This window comes from Pezoporus occidentalis, unplaced genomic scaffold (genome assembly GCF_034315485.1).
Source record: "Pezoporus occidentalis ecotype Australia unplaced genomic scaffold, CSIRO_AGI_Poc_V1 ctg402, whole genome shotgun sequence".
NCBI classification, from domain to species: domain Eukaryota; kingdom Metazoa; phylum Chordata; class Aves; order Psittaciformes; family Psittacidae; genus Pezoporus; species Pezoporus occidentalis.
This window is the reverse complement of record NW_026915728.1, coordinates 112,031-130,025: the sequence shown is the minus strand read 5'-3', so window position 1 is coordinate 130,025 and position 17,995 is coordinate 112,031. Positions and strand designations below refer to the sequence as shown.

At 63.8% G+C, this 17,995-nt stretch overlaps 1 protein-coding gene across 1 annotated transcript; it reads right to left on the bottom strand.

The window, feature by feature from the left end:
* Positions 1-1,311: 1,311 nt before the first annotated feature.
* Positions 1,312-17,716, bottom strand: HSPA12B (heat shock protein family A (Hsp70) member 12B). The gene is made up of 13 exons (XM_062633780.1): positions 17,613-17,716; positions 15,228-15,292; positions 12,956-13,056; positions 11,808-11,932; positions 11,399-11,585; positions 9,659-9,763; positions 9,451-9,567; positions 8,398-8,569; positions 7,152-7,238; positions 6,031-6,135; positions 3,805-4,063; positions 3,588-3,691; positions 1,312-1,964 (listed from the first exon to the last, which is right to left on the bottom strand). Exons 1-13 carry the CDS (start codon positions 17,618-17,620, stop codon positions 1,330-1,332), a joined length of 2,070 nt encoding a protein of 689 aa, XP_062489764.1. The 5' UTR covers positions 17,621-17,716; the 3' UTR covers positions 1,312-1,329.
* Between the last annotated feature and the right edge of the window lie 279 nt (positions 17,717-17,995).

Here is a 17,995-nt window from a genome sequence, read left to right as displayed (position 1 = left end):
AACACTGATGAGCATCCCCAAAGCGCCCGTGGGTGGCCCAAAGCGTCTGTGGGTGTCCCAAAATACGAATGGGTGTCCTAAAACAAGGGGGTGTCCCAGAGCACCCAGGGGTGTCCCAAAGCACTAATGGGGTGTTCCAAAGGATCTCTAGGGTGTCCCAAAGCACCCATGGGTGTCCCCGAAAGCATTCATGGGGTGTCCTAAAGGACCAACGGGGTGTTCCAAAGCACTAATGGGTGTCCCAAAGCACCCATGGGATGTCCCAGAGCACTAATGGGGTGTCCCAAAGCACCCATGGGGTGTCCCAAAGGACCAATGACATATCCCAAAGCACCCATGGGTGCCCCAGAACACTCATGGTGTGTTCCAGATCACCCATGGGTGTCCCAAAGCATCCATGGGGTGTCCCAAAGGACCTGTGGGGTGTCCTAAAGCATCCATGGGTGTCCCAAAGGACCAATGTGGTGTCCCAAAGCATCCATGGGGTGTCCCAGAGCACCCGTTGGGTGTTACAGAGAACCCATGGGTGCCCCAGAGCACCCATGGGGTGTCCCAAAGGCTCTGTGGGGTGTCCCAAAGCACCCATGAGGTGTCCCAAAGGACCAATGGGGTGTCCTAAAGCACCCATGGGTGTCCCAAAGGACCTGTGGGGTGTCCCACAGCACCCATGGGTGCCGCAGAGCACTCATGAGGTGTCCCAGAGCACCCACGGGCGTCCCACAGCACCCATGGGCGTCCCAGAGCACCCATGGGATGTCCCACAGCACCCATGGGTGTCCCACAGCACCCATGGGATGTTCCACAGCAACTACGGATGTCCCACAGCACCCACGGGATGTCCCAGAGCACCCATGGGATGTCCCACAGCACCCACGGGATGTTCCACAGCAACTACGGATGTCCCACAGCACCCATGGGATATCCCACAGCACCCAGGGATGTCCCACAGCACCCATAGGATGTCCCACAGCACCCACGGGATGTCCCACAGCACCCATGGGATGTCCCAGAGCACCCACGGGATGTCCCACAGCACCCATGGGATGTCCCAGAGCACCCACGGGATGTCCCAGAGCACCCATGAGATGTCCCAGAGCACCCACGGGATATCCCACAGCACCCATGGGATATCCCACAGCACCCATAGGATGTCCCAGAGCACCCATGGGTGCCCCAGAACACCCATAGGATGTCCCACAGCACCCATAGGATGTCCCAGAGCACCCATGGGATATCCCAGAGCACCCATAGAATGTCCCACAGCACCCATAGGATGTCCCACAGCACCCATGGGTGCCGCATCGCCCCCGGCGCGGGTGCCCGCGGGGCTCAGTTGCCGAGGAAGTCGATGGTGGCCCGCACGGTCTTGGCGGTGCTGACGTCCACGGCGGTCACCTTGATCTCGGTGTCTCCGAACTGCATGGAGGCGCGGATCTCCCTGCGCGCGCCCGCGCCGCGGCCCAGCTGCTCCAGCTCCAGGCTGACGGTGCCGCACTTGCGCACGCCGGGGTCGGTGATGTACTGCGCCTCGTCGGAGGCGCTGCAGTAGACGTTGATGACGGTCCTGCGCTGGCCCGGCCGCGCCGGGCAGTACCGGCGCTGCACCACCTCTCCCAACGCCACCGACTGGTCCACGGCCACGAAGCGCTCGAAGACGTCGGTGCACCAGGCCCGGCCGCCCTTCAGCAGCAGCTTCTCGCGGGGGTGCTTCCCCTCCACGAACTTGTTGAGCACGCCCACGCCGTAGGAGAGGGGCGAGCGGCGCACGCGCACCACGGTGGGGTCGAGGCCGAAGAGCACGGCGCCCTTGAGGATGGTGAGCCCCACGTCCTGCGGCACCAGCACCCGGCACGCCGCGCCCAACGCCGCCTGCACCGCGCCCTGCAGCATGGGCGACTCGGCGAAGCCCCCCACCAGGAACAGGAACTTGATGCCTTGGACCTCCGGCTTCTTGAGGAGATCGTCTGGGGAGGGGAAAGGGGGAGAAAGGGGGGGGGAGTTGGGGCTGTGGGGGCGGCTGCGGAGTCACCGAGGCAAAGCGGGGTGGGAAAGACCATGAAGGTCATCGAGTCCAACCACTGAGGTCATCGAGTCCAACGGTTGAAATCAAACCCAACCGTTGAGATCAAGTCCAACCACTAAGGTCAAGCCCAACCGTTGAGATCATCAAGTCCAACCATTGAGATCAAGCCCAACCATTGAGATCAAGCCCAACCTTCAGGTCAAGTCCAACCACTGAGATCATCAAGTCCAACCATTAAGTCCAACCATTGAGATCAAGTCCAACCATTAAGGTCAAGCCCAACCACTGAGATCATCAAGTCCAACCATTAAGTCCAACCGTTGAGATCAAGTCCAACCATTGATATCATCAAGTCCAACCATTCAGGTCAAGTCCAACCATTGAGATCATCAAGTCCAACCATTGAGATCATGCCCAACCATTGAGATCAAGTCCAACCACTAAGGTCAAGCCCAACCATTCAGATCAAGTCCAACCACTAAGGTCAAGTCCAACCATTAAATTACCACTGAGATCAACAAGTCCAACCACTGAGATCATCAAGTCCAACCATTAAGTCCAACCGTTGAGATCAAGCCCAACCATTGAGATCAAGTCCAACCATTAAGGTCAAGTCCAACCACCGAGGTCACCAAGTCCAACCATTAAGTCCAACCATTATCAAGTCCAACCTCTGAGATCAACAAGTCCAACCATTGAGATCATCAAGTCCAACCGTTGTCAAGTCCAGCCATTGAGATCAAATCTAACCATTGAGGACATCAAGTCCAACCACTGAGATCAAGAAGTCCATTATCACCAAGTTCAACCATTGAGAAGATCAAGTCCAGCCACTGAGATAGAGTCCATTAAGACCAAGTCCAGCCATTGAGATCATCAAGTCCAACAACTGAGAGTCCTAAGACCAACCATTGAGATCATCAAGTCCAACCATCGTCAATTCCAACCATTATCAAGTCCAACCACTGAGATCAACCATGATTAAGTCCAGCCATTAAGATCAAGTCCAACCATTGAGATCAAGTCCAACCATTACAATCGAGTCCAACCATTAAGATCAAGCCCAATCATTGAGATCACCAAGTCCAACCACTGAGATAGAGTCCAACCATTACGTCCAACCATTGAGATCATCAAGTCCAACCATTCAGATCAAGTCCCCCCATTAAGATCAAGTCCAACCATTGTTGTCATCAAGTCCAACCTTTGCCCCTACCCCAGTGATGGCAGGAGGGTGTCAGGATCCCAAGGCACAAGGGGACCCCCTTTGCAATGCCTGTTCCCACCCTCCAACACACCCAGTGTGAGGAGGCCCTGCCCATGGCTACCGGATCAGTAGCAGGTACAAGAAGATGCTCAACAAGAAGAGCCCCATCCCTGGCAGTGCTCAAGGCCAGGTTGGACACAGGGGCTTGGAGCAAGCTGCTCCAGTGGAAGGGGTCCCTGCCCGGGGCAGGGGTTGGAGCTGGAGGAGCTTTGAGGTCCCTTCCAACCCAAACCACGCTGTGATTCCATGATTGCTCCTTTCCAAGCCAGCCCATTCCCTGACTCCATGAAGCCCTACCGATGTGTTTGATGATCTGGCTGATGGTGGGCTGGAAGAGCTCGCTCATGGCCTCGGGGGACATCCGCAGCATCCCTTGGGACGACCACTTCACCAAGTTAACACTGGGGAAGGAGAGAAGATCCAGGCCTGCCCTCACCAGTGGCTCCCCCCTCCCAGGAGCAGAGCACCCCAGTTTAGAGCACCCCAAGCCCCATTCCCCCCCCCAGGCCCTCACTTGCTCCTCTTCAGCGCCGTCTCCACGTTCTGCCCGCGGTGCTTGCGGTAGAAGTCGATGAAGGAGAAGGGCAGGGAGATGTTGAGGGCGCTGGCGCGGGCCGGGGCCGCCGCTCGCTTCCGCGCCTCGAAGGCGATGGTGAGGTCCACCCAGGCCGCCGGGCGCTTGGCCTTGAACGTGGAGATGAAATCCGCCCCGAAGATGTGGCACAGGAGCTGCTCGAAGGCCAGGTCCACCCCCACGGCCCCATAGGGACCCCCTGCGGAGCCAGAGGGGTGGATCGAGCACTGTCCCCATGTCCCCCATCCCCATGTGCCCCATCCCCGTAACCCCCATCCCCATGTCCCCATCCCCATGTCCCACATCCCCATGTCCCCAGTCCCCATGTCCCCCGTCCCCATGTTCTCCATCCCCATGGCCCCCATCCCCATGTCCCCCATCCCCATGTCCCCCATCCCTATGTCCTCCATCCCCATGTCCCCCATCCCTATGTTCTCCATCCCCATGGCCCCCATCCCTATGTCCTCCATCCCCATGTCCCCCATCCCTATGTTCTCCATCCCCATGGCCCCCATCCCTATGTTCTCCATCCCCATGTCCTCCATCCCCATGTCCCCCATCCCCATGTTCTCCATCCCCATGGCCCCCATCCCCATGTCCCCCATCCCCATGTCCCCCATCCCTATGTCCTCCATCCCCATGTCCCCCATCCCTATGTTCTCCATCCCCATGGCCCCCATCCCTATGTTCTCCATCCCCATGGCCCCCATCCCCATGTCCCCCATCCCCATTACTCCATCCCCATGTCCGCATCCCTATGTTCTCCATCCCCATGGCCCCCATCCCCATGTCCTCCACCCCCATGGCCCCCATCCCCATGTCCTCCATCCCCATGGCCCCCATCCCCATGTCCTCCATCCCCATGGCCCCCATCCTCATGTCCCACAGCCCAGCATCACCCGGTGCTGCCCCGGCTGGCACATGGGGACACCGGTGGGTCCGTGGCCCCAGGTTGGGTGCTCTGGGCCTCAGCTTCTGGCCTTGTCCCGCCCCGCAGCACCCCTGTCCCTGCCTGCCCCAGCCCAGCACCCCTGTCCCTCCGTCACCCCTCAATGCAGCATCCCTGTCCCACCTGAATCCCTGCACCATCTGACCCCCCCACTCAGCACCCCTGTCCCACCTTGTACCCCCATATCCCAACACCCATGTCCCACCTTGTACCCCCATAACCCATCACCCATATCCCACTGTTACCCCCATCCCAGCACCCCTGTCCCTCCGTCACCCCTCAATGCAGCATCCCTGTCCCACCTGAATCCCTGCACCATCTGACCCTCCCACTCAGCACCCCTGTCCCAATTTGTACCCCCATATCCCAACACCCATGTCCCACTGTCACCCTCATCCCAGCACCCCCATCCCAGCACCCCGTCCCACCTTGTACCCCCAAACCCATCACCCATGTCCCACTGTCACCCCCATCCCAACATCCTTGTCCCACCTTGTACCCCCATAACCCATCACCCATATCCCACTGTCACCCCCATCCCAACATCCCTGTCCCACCTTGTACCCCCATAACCCATCACCCATATCCCACTGTCACCCCCATCCCAACATCCCTGTCCCACCTTGTACCCCCATAACCCATCACCCATATCCCACTGTCACCCCCATCCCAACATCCCTGTCCCACCTTGTACCCCCATAACCCATCACCCATATCCCACTGTCACCCCCATCCCAACATCCCTGTCCCACCTGGTACCCCCATAACCCATCACCCATATCCCACTGTTACCCCCATCCCAGCACCCCTGTCCCACCTTGTACCCCCATAACCCATCACCCATATCCCACTGTCACCCCCATCCCAGCACCCCTGTCCTACCTTGTACCCCAATAACCCGTCACCCATATCCCACTGTTACCCCCATCCCAGCATCCCTGTCCCACCTTGTACCCCCATAACCCATCACCCATGTCCCACTGTCACCCCCATCCCAGCACCCCTGTCCCACCTTGTACCCCCATAACCCAACACCCATGTCCCACTGTCACCCCCATCCCAACATCTCCCCCCTTGTCCCCGCATCCAGCATCCCTGTCCCCCCTCCCTGCCCTTCTCCTCGCTGTCACCAGATGGCGCCACGACCCCACTGCTGCCACCGAGGGGACCCCAAACCCCTTATGATGGGGTCCCCCCTTTTGGGGTGTCCCCCTCACCTGAGGCTTTGTAGAGCTCCTTCAGCGTCCCCTGGGGCTTCTCGATCTGATGCACGGTGAGGTCCACGGTGCCCCCCCCGCAGTCAGCCACGATGTACCTGTCACCTATGGGCAGTGCCAGGGGCTGAGGGGGGGTAGTCCTGGGTGCCCCCCACCCCATAGCCCATCACCCTGCATCAGGCCTGACCCTCTGGGATACCCACCCCATGGTCCTGGCTGCCCCCCCACCCCATAGCCCATCACCCTGCATCAGGCCTGACCCTCTGGGATACCCACCCCATGCTCCTGTGTGCTCCCCACCCCACAGCCCATCACCCTGCATCAGGCCTGACCCTCTGGGATACCCACCCCATGGTCCTGGGTGCTCCCCACCCTATAGCCCATCACCCTGCATCAGGCCTGACCCTCTGGGATACCCACCCCATGGTCCTGGCTGCCCCCCCACCCCATAGCCCATCACCCTGCATCAGGCCTGCTCCCCATGGGATACCCACCCCATGGTCCGGGCTGCCCCCCCACCCCATAGCCCATCACCCTGCATCAGGCCTGACCCTCTGGGATACCCACCCCATGCTCCTGTGTGCTCCCCACCCCATAGCCCATCACCCTGCATCAGGCCTGCTCCCCATGGGATACCCACCCCATGGTCCTGGCTGCCCCCCCCACCCCATAGCCCATCACCCTGCATCAGGCCTGCTCCCCATGGGATACCCACCCCATGCTCCTGTGTGCTACCCACCCCATAGCCCATCACCCTGCATCAGGCCTGCTCCCCATGGGATACCCACCCCATGGTCCTGGGTGCTCCCCACCCCATAGCCCATCACCCTGCATCAGGCCTGACCCTCTGGGATACCCACCCCATGGTCCTGGGTGCTCCCCACCCCATAGCCCATCACCCTGCATCAGGCCTGCTCCCCCTGGGGTACCCACCCCATGGGCTTGGAGCAACGGGCACAGCCCGTTGCTCCAAGCCCATGGGGTGGGTACCCCAGGGGATGCATCCCACTGCTCCAAGCGCATCACCCCCATGCAAGGACCCTTGGTGACCCCTCCAGCCCCTCTTCCCATCCCAGCGTGATCCCAATCGGGCCCTTCCATGGAGCCATCCCTTCTCCTACCTGCCTGCATTTCCGACCAGAGCTCCCCCATTCCCGATTCCACCAGGAACGTGCGGCTGTGACGGGATCTCCGGAGCTGTTCCCGAGCTGCGGGATGCAACGGCAGGGTCAGCATCAGGATCGGAGGGGAGCAGCCCATGTGCATTGGGAATGCCACGGTGGGATGCACTGGGAGCGCTGGTTTTCCGCTCCCTCCCAACCCGATGTGACGCAGCCATCCCTTCTGCTCTTCCCATTATCCCATAGGATCCTATGGGACCCCAGCTCACCGCATCCAGTGCCCTTTTCCCTCTTCCCGGGTGGGGTTTCCTCTGCTTCCCCCCATCACCAAAGCACCCGGAAGGGCAGGAGCTCTTTGGGAATGTGGGGTTATCCCTGTTTTAGGCACGCCGGGATGCACATGGAGCACCAGGTCCATCACCCTCAGCCTCCGGGATGCAGCTCCATGCATCCGGATGCGGCCCCGGCCAAGACAAAGGCAGGAGGCACCGGATGATCCCAGCTCCAGACCACACATGGGGGGAGCTCCGTGGGGCGGGGGAGGATCCTCTCCCCATGCAGGGAGGTCGCTATGGGATCGGGAAGCCCGAGGCCTCGGCCCCTATGGGGGCGCTGGGGTGGTCAGGGCCAAGGGGAGCCGCTGGGAGGGATCCAGCGACATTCCAGCTGAGGCAGCAGGAACGGGAATGCCGGGAAAGGGAAGGGGGGAGGCGGCGAGGACAGGTCGGGCTGATGGCAGGGGCTAAGCCCGTGGGGGGTGCACGGCTCGGGTGGGCTTGGAACGGGGGGATAGGGGGGAAAAGGGGGAAGCAGAGTGCATGGGGTCTCATTTCCCCCCTTGGCACAAGGCCCCCTCAGCCCTGCCTCGGTTTCGCCGTCAGCTGGGGATGCGGCGGGTCCCGGACCCAGCTCTTCCCTGTCCCTGCGCTTCCCTTGGCTCAGCCGCGTTGGATGAAGTGCCAGAGCAAGGAAAACCGCAGGGAAGGGGATGGGAGGGTGGAAAAGGGCCGGGAGCGGGGGAGCGGGGAGGGAGCCATCGCTGCTTCCCCAGCTGCGGCTCTGCTCCGTCGCTGATGCCGAGCGGGAGGTCCATGACTGAGACCAGCTCCCTGCCCTGGGAGCTCCCCGGGATGCTCATCCCTGTGGGAATGCCCCCTCTGGATGGAAGAGCAGGACCCTGCCCTTGGGCTGCGGGCCCAGCCGGGTCCCTGCATTCCCAGCCTGGGGTGATGCCGGCGCCGCTCACCCTGCCGGAAGCTGGAGTCAATGGGATGCTCCGGAGCCAGCCCCGTGCCCGCGGCCTTGCAGCTCAGGTCGATCAGTTGATGGAGCCGGAGCTTCCTGCAGTAGATGGAGGCGGCCTCGGGCTCCAGCGCGATCAGGAGCTGCTCCGGGCTCTCCGGGGACACCAGCCCGGCCTGGAGGGATAACGGGACATGGGGATGGAGAGGGGAACATCCCATCCCTGAGCATCCCATCCCTGAACATCCCATCCCTGAACAACCCATCCCTGAACAACCCATCCCTGAGCATCCCATCCCTGAACATCCCATCCCTGAACATCCCATCCCTGAACATCCCATCCCTGAGCATCCCATCCCTGAGCAACCCATCCCTGAACATCCCATCCCTGAGCATCCCATCCCTGAGCATCCCATCCCTGAGCATCCCATCCCTGAACATCCCATCCCTGAACATCCCATCCCTGAGCATCCCATCCCTGAGCAACCCATCCCTGAACATCCCATCCCTGAACATCCCATCCCTGAACATCCCATCCCTGAACATCCCACCCCTGAGCATCCCATCCCTGAACATCCCATCCCTGAGCAACCCATCCCTGAACATCCCATCCATGAGCATCTCATCCCATCCCATCCCTGAGCATCCCATCCCTGAGCATCCCATCCCTGAACATCCCATCCCTGAGCATCCCATCCCTGAGCATCCCATCCCTGAGCATCCCATCCCTGAACATCCCATCCCTGAGCATCCCATCCCTGAACATCCCATCCCTGAGCATCCCATCCCTGAGCATCTCATCCCTGAGCAACCCATCCCTGAGCATCCCATCCCTGAGCATCCCATCCCTGAGCATCCCATCCCTGAGCATCCCATCCCTGAGCAACCCATCCCTGAGCATCCCATCCCTGAGCATCTCATTCCATCCCGTCCCTGCCCATCCCATCCCATCCCATCCCATCCCATCCCATCCCATCCCATCCCATCCCATCCCATCCCGTCCCATCCCATCCCATCCCCTCCCATCCCATCCCACCCCACCCCATCCCACCCTCACCCTGTAGGCAGCCTCCCTCATGAACTGCTTGGCCGGCTGCTTCCAGATGGCGGGCACGGTGATGACCCAGCGGATGGCCTGGCGGTCGGGCAGCGCCGGGCACTGCTCCTTCAGCTCCTGGCGGGCAGGAAGCCAGGGATGGAGCCCCAGGATGGGAGGTGGGGAGCAGCGCCCCGGCAGAGGAGGGAAGAGGGGGCCGCGGCCCTACCTGCACCGCGTGCTGCTTGAAGAAGCGGAGCGCGTGGGCGAACACCTCCAGCGCCTGCAGCTTCTTCCCGTTGACGGCTTCCAGCTCCGTGCTCATGGTGAGGTCCTGCGGGAAGGGCAGCGGCAGCAAATGGGGTGGCCTGGGCTCCCGGAGAGGCTGTGGCTGCCCCATCCCTGGCAGTGCTCAAGGCCAGGTTGGACACAGGGGCTTGGAGCAAGCTGCTCCAGTGGAAGGGGTCCCTGCCCGGGGCAGGGGTTGGAGCTGGAGGAGCTTTGAGGTCCCTTTACGCAGGTGTCCATGGGGTCTCCTCACCCCTCAGAGCATCCCAGTCTCCCCTCTGTTGGGTTAAAGCCATTCCCCGGGTCCTGTCCCCAGTCCCTGATGGAATCCCACCATCCTTCACCCCATCATCCCTCACCCCATCATCTCTCACCCCACCATCCCTCACCCCATCATCCCTCATCCCTCACCCCACCATCCCTCACCCCACCATCCCTCACCCCATCATCCCTCACCCCACCATCCCTCACCCCACCATCCCTCACCCCACCATCCCTCCCTTTCCCTTGCAGCCACCAGGAAGAGGACCCCACCATGGCCACGCTCCTGGAGCCCGGGATGCAGAACCTGCGCTTGGGTAAGGCTGGGCTCAGGGAGCTGGGGGGGTCCCTGTCCCCATCACCCCCCATTGTCCGTGTGACACCCGGGGCCCTCTCCCTTCTCCTCCCCACCGCAGTCACCATCCCATGGGGAGCCCCCAGTGCTGCTCCTGCACGGGGGTAACCAGCACCATGTGCATTGAGGAGCCCTGGCCCTGCCGGCGCCAGCCTGAGCATGGAGGTGATGGCAAGGACGGGCTCCATGGGGGTCCCCCAAATCACTGCTGCTCCAGAGCCCACGCGCTGGGGGTGGCTCCGGACCCATGGAAGGATGCTCTGTTCCGGATGGGTCTCCGGAGCCCCACGCTCCAAGCCCGGCTCATCCCCCTGCCTGACCTGGGGGATGCTTCCCCTCTCCCCCCACAACGGGGGGGCTCCGGCCTCCCCCCGCTGCTGGCACACAGAGACATCCCGAGGGACATCCCTGTTTGTCAGGGATCAAATATTCATGGACCCATGGAAGGATGCTCTGGTCCAGATGTGTCTCCGGAGCCCCACGCTCCAAGCCTTCCACCCAACCCATTCCGAGCCCCATGCTCCGTGCCCCATGCCCCGTGCCCCATGCCCCGTGCCCCGTGCCCCGTGCCCCATGCCCCGTGTTCCATGCCCCATGCCCCATGCCCTGTGCCCCATGCCCCGTGCTCCATGCCCCATGCCCCGTGCCCCATGCTCCGTGCCCCATGTTCCATGCCCCATGCTCCGTGCCCCATGCCCCGTGCCCCATGTTCCATGCCCCATGCTCCGTGCCCCATGCTCCGTGCCCCATGTTCCATGCCCCGTGCTCCATGCCCCATGCCCCATGCTCCGTGCCCCATGCTCCGTGCCCCATGCCCCATGCTCCATGCCCCATGCCCCATGCTCCGTGCCCCATGCCCCGTGCCCCATGCCCCATGCCCCATGCCCCATGCTCCGTGCCCCGTGCCCCATGCCCCATGCCCCATGCCCCATGCCCCATGCTCCGTGCCCCATGCTCCGTGCCCCATGTTCCATGCCCTGTGCTCCATGCCCCATGCCCCATGCTCCGTGCCCCATGCTCCGTGCCCCATGCTCCATGCCCCATGCCCCATGCCCCGTGCCTTACGCTCGTGCTGTGGATCTTCATCTTGAACTTCTCGAAGTAGAGCCACTCGCGGGCCTCCTCGGGGTCCAGGTCATGGTAATAGTCCCTGGCCGTGTAGCCGAAGCTGTGGAAGGCGCCGTCGGGCGTGAGCAGGAGGCTGGTCGGGCTCTTCTGGTTGGCCACCCCCGGGTCCCCTCCTTCCCATTTCCTGCGAACAGGAGCCTGTGAAGCTCAAGGCCGGGGGACGGCCCCGGCCCCGGCCCCGCTGCGTTCACCCCATGGCAGCGCCCCAAGGGACGCAGAACGGGGCGAGGTCCCTGCCGAGGGATGGGGAGCTGCCCACGGGTGAAGCAGAGAGCATCTCCCGGGCTCCCTCCGCCCCACGGCGGGGTCCCGCTGCCTCCCTCAAGGCGGCCGCGCTGCCCCTCACCTCATCATGTGGATGGCCTCGGGGTCGCTGCGGAAGCTGAAGGCGTACCCGCTGGACGTGGTGCCGAAGTCGATGGCCACCACCACGGCGAAGGACGCGGTTTGCTGCGAGCGAGCCTCGCTCCTCTGGAACGCGAGGGAAGCCCTTCGGGATGGGCTCTGTGCCCAAACAGGGCTGGATGCTGCCCGAAAACTGGGTAAGGGGTTTAACCCCCATGGACCAGGGCAAGGGATGCGCTGATGCTGTGCTTTGCTCTGGTGCCGGCAGCAAGGGGCGATTCCTCCTCTTGCACAGCTCCGGACCATGGAGCAAAGGCTCGGCGGGCACCAGGCTCCATGGGGATGCTGTGATCGCTCCTAAAGCTCCGTGGGACAAAGGGTTTGGATGGGGCTTGGAGCGAGGTGCTCCAGTGGAAGGGGTCCCTGCCCGAGGCAGGGGTTGGGGCTGGAGGAGCTTTAAGGTCCCTTCAACCCAAACCAGTCCATGATTCCATGACTGCAGTCAGCTGCTCCCCATCTCTGTTCCAGGAGCCTCATCCCACCCCATGGACCGCCCAACCCAAACCCTTCCTGACCCGAATGCCCCTGGCGGGTTCTCTGATGCTTTCCTGGCCCCCCTGTTGCTCCCCATCCCTTGTCTTGCGGCTGGCGGTGCCAAGGGGACCGTGAAGTCACGGTGATCCCTGTATCCATGCCGGAGGCTCCCAGGCGTGCGGGGCAGACACGGGAAGCTAAAAGCCCTCATTAACTTTTAACACGTCCCGCTTTGCGGGGCGCAGGAGGCAGCCGGCCGTGAAGAGCGCCGGCAGGAACACGCCTCAGGAGCTTGTCTCCGACGTGTCCCTGCTCCGGCACGTTCCCTGCCGCCCTCCATCCTCCGGGATGCCCACGGGAGCGAGCTGAGCCCGGAGCCTCGCAGTGACTTAAACTGGAACGGATGCTGGCGCTCCTCCGGCTCCTCTCCTGCCTCCTCCATCCCATCAGTCCCATGCCTAAAGGATGCCCTGGGGTCACGCTGACCCACCCTTGGGCTGCTGTTGGGGATGGAAACCGGGATGGGAGGCAATGGGGGGGTCACCACTGACCACGGGAAGGCCAAAACGGGGCCAATGCCACGAGAACAGACCGAGGGACCCCCCCGTTCCTTACCGGTGACTGGGAGGGCGTCAATGGGGCGATGCTGCAGCTGTCGTGGGGGGTCTCCGGGGAGCCGGGGGGGGACGGCGTGGGGCAGCGCTCACCACTGGCACCTGTGGATACGGGGGAACAGGGATGGGGATGGAGCAGGACCTGGATCCTCCTTGAGACCCTTCCCTTAGGGGAGGGCAGCACACGGCATCCTCTCGCTGCGATGGAGACATCCCAATGGGTCATGGCCGCTGATCCCGGTGGGATCCATAGAGGGCAGGTCTGGGGTTCAACCAGGAGCTCGCCAGCGCTGGTTAAATAGCAAGAGAGGAAGCCCTTGGAGGTGTCAGGAGGTGCAGGAACCAGTTACACTTGGTGTTAGCACTGGGGAGCTCATGGGCATCCCTCTCGCTGCCTATGGGGGGGGATAAGGGGTGGAGAAGGGCTCCAGGAATGAGGGATCTCCTCCTCCTCTGTGGCCTGGGGACATCAGCGCTTGCCCAATGGGAATATGCCCCATCCCTGGCAGTGCTCAAGGCCAGGTTGGACACAGGGCTTGGAGCAAGCTGCTCCAGTGGAAGGGGTCCCTGCCCGTGGCAGGGGCTGGGGCTGGAGGAGCTCTGAGGTCCCCTCCAAACCATTCCATGGTCGGGGTGGCCTGGCTGTGGTTTCGGGGGGGTTCCACGCAGCGGCGTGGGCAGGATCTGGTGAGGAGACACGGGCTCAACGCCCCCTCCATCACCAGAGGGGAAGCAGCACAGGGAGCCAAGGACCTGCCAGCCCCGTGTCCCCATTGCCCCTGGGCCCCCCCGATGTCCCTGCGGATGGGGACGCTTCCCCTGCGGAATGGACGGATCCTGCCCCGTGCCTCGGAACGGGACCGGGGAAGGGAGCAGCCGGGGCTGAATCCTTGGAGCTGACAATGGAAGTGGGGCCTGGAAGCCCGTGATGGGCCTCAGCAGTGAGGGACACGGGGGCTCTCCAGAGCTGCCTCCTCCCATCAGTCAGGGGCTTGGCAAGGGCTGCGATGGGTGCCAGCGGCAAACAGCTTGTATCCAATGGGAATGGGGGGAAAACTTGGGATGAGAGGTGCTGGGGGGCACTGAGGCAGGGCAAGTGTCCATCCCCTCCTCCTCTTCCTCCCCCTCGGACCCCAACCACCCCCCTGCCTCCTCCGCGACCCTGCCCTGGGTTCCTGGTTATTCCCGGCTATTCCCGGTGTGCCGGCCCCACGGAGCCGCCTCCGCTCCTCCTGCCACATGGTTCCCATTAGCACAGGGGGATTAATCACCATGGACGGGCTCCAGCTGCTCCGGGGGGGCTGGGGGAGCGGGGCCGCCTTTCCCAGAGGTTATGGACACCCTGGGAATGGGATGTGGGGGCCAGGCAGTGGCACGGGGGTATCCAACCGCCCCATGGCTATCATGGACCCACGCATCCACCCCCGCTCCCAGGGCAACCACTGTGCGCCGAGGGAGCATCCCGGGGCGTCCCTTGTTAGCTCCCTAAATCCCTCTGGCAGCACGGGAGCCCCAGAGCCAGCCCTGGGGATGCTCTGGGACCCCCAACAGCAGCAGCTGTGGGGCTGGGGCTGGACTGGACCCCCCCCCCCCCCATCCTGGTGCTGCGGTCCCAGCTCCCCCCAGCGCTTCCTCTCCTTGCCCGGCCAGGGCTGCATCCCTTGGCACGTCCCGGTGCCAGGATCCTGCTTTGTCCCGTGCCCCCCCCCTCCCGCTCCCGGCTGCTCCCCACCAGGATGCGCCTCCGGTCCCTCCATGCTCCGTAAGTGCCTTTTGCTGTATCCGTGTCCGTGCCATGAATATTTGATCCCTGACAAACAGGGATGTCCCTCGGGATGTCTCTGTGTGCCAGCAGCGGGGGGAGGCCGGAGCCCCCCCGTTGTGGGGGGAGAGGGGAAGCATCCCTCAGGTCAGGCAGGGGGATGAGCCGGGCTTGGAGCGTGGGGCTCCGGAGACCCATCCGGAGCAGAGCATCCTTCCATGGGTCCGGAGCCAGCCCCAGCGCGTGGGCTCTGGAGCAGCAGTGATTTGGGGGACCCCCATGGAGCCCGTCCTTGCCGTCACCTCCATGCTCAGGCTGGCGCCGGCAGGGCCAGGGCTCCTCAATGCACATGGTGCTGGTTACCCCCGTGCAGGAGCAGCACTGGGGGCTCCCCATGGGATGGTGACTGCGGTGGGGAGGAGAAGGGAGAGGGCCCCGGGTGTCACACGGACAATGGGGGGTGATGGGGACAGGGACCCCCCCCCCCCCAGCTCCCTGGGCCCAGCCTTACCCAAGTGCAGGTTCTGCATCCCGGGCTCCAGGAGCGTGGCCATGGTGGGGTCCTCTTCCTGGTGGCTGCAAGGGAAAGGGAGGGATGGTGGGGTGAGGGATGGTGGGGTGAGGGATGGTGGGGTGAGGGATGAGGGATGATGGGGTGAGGGATGGTGGGGTGAGGGATGATGGGGTGAGGGATGATGGGGTGAGGGATGAGGGATGACGGGGTGAGGGATGACGGGGTGAGGGATGACGGGGTGAGGGATGATGGGGTGAGGGATGATGGGGTGAGGGATGGTGGGGTGAGGGATGGTGGGGTGAGGGATGATGGGGTGAGGGATGGTGGGGTGAGGGATGACGGGGTGAGGGATGATGGGGTGAGGGATGATGGGGTGAGGGATGGTGGGATTCCATCAGGGACTGGGGACAGGACCCAGGGAATGGCTTTAACGCAACAGAGGGGAGACCGGGATGCTCTGAGGGGTGAGGAGACCCCGTGGACACCTGGGTAAAGGGACCTCAAAGCTCCTCCAGCTCCAAGCCCTGCCACGGGCAGGGACCCCTTCCACTGGAGCAGCTTGCTCCAAGCCCCTGTGTCCAACCTGGCCTTGAGGACTGCCAGGGATGGGGCAGCCACAGCTTCTCTGGGCACCCTGTGCCAGCGCCTCAGCACCCTCACAGGGAAGAGCTTCTGCCTAAGAGCTCATCTCAGTCTCCCCCCTGGCAGGTTCAAGCCATTCCCCTTGGCCTGGCCCTACATCCCTTGTCCCAAGCCCCTCTCCAGCTTTCCTGCAGCCCCTTTAGGCACTGGAGCTGCTCTCAGGTCTCCCCTTCAGGAGCCTTCTCTTGTCCAGGCTGCCCCAGCCGAGCTCTCTCAGCCTGGCCCCAGAGGCCTGACCCTTTACAGCAGGAGACCCTTTACAGCCCCCCCGTCAATGCAGAGGTCACCGCCCCGCTCCGGCTGCTCCCATCCTGCGGAGCCACGGGCTCAGGACCACGCTGAGCTCATCGGGAGCGGCCCCGCTCCTCCCCAAGCCAAACCCAGCGCCCGCTGCCGGCGCTGAGCCTGGGTCCTGCCCTCGGTGCCTCCCCGGTGTGCTATGGATGGGCTTCTGCTGCCTAAAGGACGCTGTGATCCCGTGGCCCAAACCGGGCTTCCCAAGGGGTTCTGAGGGTCCTGCGAGGGGTTCTCCCCCCTCCAGCGCTGGGAATTTGGGTCTCCTCCAACGGGAGCCCTGCCCAGCGCTGAGCTTGCATTCCTGGTGTCCCTTTGTCCCGCACACCCCTTGTGCGGCCCCAGGGCTGGGGTGGGGGGGATAACCCCAGTTCTGCCCCCCCAGCCCAACGGGGCTATGCAGGGACGTCTTTTGTATCCCCACCCTGGGGGCTGAGCTCCCAGCGGAGCCTTCCTGCATCCCGCTACTGCGGGAGCTGTCGGGGAGTGGGAGGGCGAAGCAAGACCTCGGGCTGTGGTGACCCAATGGCTTCGTTCCTGCCCCTCCAAGGCCTCGGGGAGGTCCGGACAGGCATTCCAGAGGCCCACCAGGATCCAGGTCTCATTGTGGGGTTGGCTCTTGGCTGCCTCCATCCCCGAGCTGCCCAGCCCCTGCCTGGGCTCCTATGAGGAGTATGAGCAGCCTCAGCCCACTCTGGTGGTGGTGGCAGCAGACCAAGGGACCGAGGTGTCCTCCAGCCCCACAAAGGGGATTCCTGCCCCCCTCCGGAGACCCAGCCCCTGCACCCAATGCCAGGGCACTCCTGAGGTCTGGGGGCACCCCATGAGCCTGGCATCCCATAACCCCTGCTGGAGGAAGCGAGTGGGTCCCTCAGTTCCCATAAGCTGCATCAGTGGAACCCTGGTGTCCTCCAGCCCCATCCCCGGGCGGTGACCGCGCTGCCTGCACATGGGGCTGCCTGCCCCACAGCTTCCAGCTCTGGGGAAGGATCCCGGTGCTCACTCCGGCAGCGTTTTCGAGGACTTTCCACCATTTCTGCCTCTGCAGGGGCTCGCGGAAACAGGGAGAGGAAACAAGTTTGGGTTGGACTCAGGGAGGCAGAGCCAGGCAAGGGAGAGGCGCCGGGGGCTCGGTGTTGATGTCGAGCATGGGATCCTTTGTGGGATTCACCCCATCGCGCGGCTCCGCTGGGATGTGGGGCCGCTGGGATGTCCCTGGTGCGCCTCAGCCGCAGCCCCTGCGCGGTGCTGGCGCTACCCCTGTGCCTCATTGAGGTATCCCCGCCGGGACCCCAGCGTGGGGACGCGGGGCCCTCCGGAGCTCAGGGGGGTCCCAACGCCCGCACCAGCGCCCTGGCACCCCCCCGCCCGCTCTCCACACTGCGGGGTGCCAGGGGGGAGCCGGTCCCCGCTGGCCCCGCTCCTCGGGCGCTGCTCCCCGCTCACCTCTGCATGGGACGGGACGGGTCGGGGCCCCCTCCGCGCTCCGGCGATGCCCGCGGGTGCCGGTGGTGCCGAACGGCTCCGCTCCCGCTGCCGCCGCCGCCCGCAGCGCCCCCGCTCCCGCCTCCCTCCGCTTCCCCCGCGCCTTCCTGCCGCGGATCGCGATTGCAGCTGCTGCAGATGTGCGAGCGGGAGGAGCCGCGAAACCCGAGCCCCGCGGGGGGAAAGGGACCCCCGGCATCCCGGCCGCGGTGCGCGGGAGCAGCGGCGCCTCCGTCCACGTCCTCCCACCCCATCCGCTTCTGTTTGTGCCCCCATTCCTCCCAGGGCTGGCTCTGGATGCGCCACGGAAGCAGGGGCTGGAGGCAAGCGGGGGGGGGGGCTCC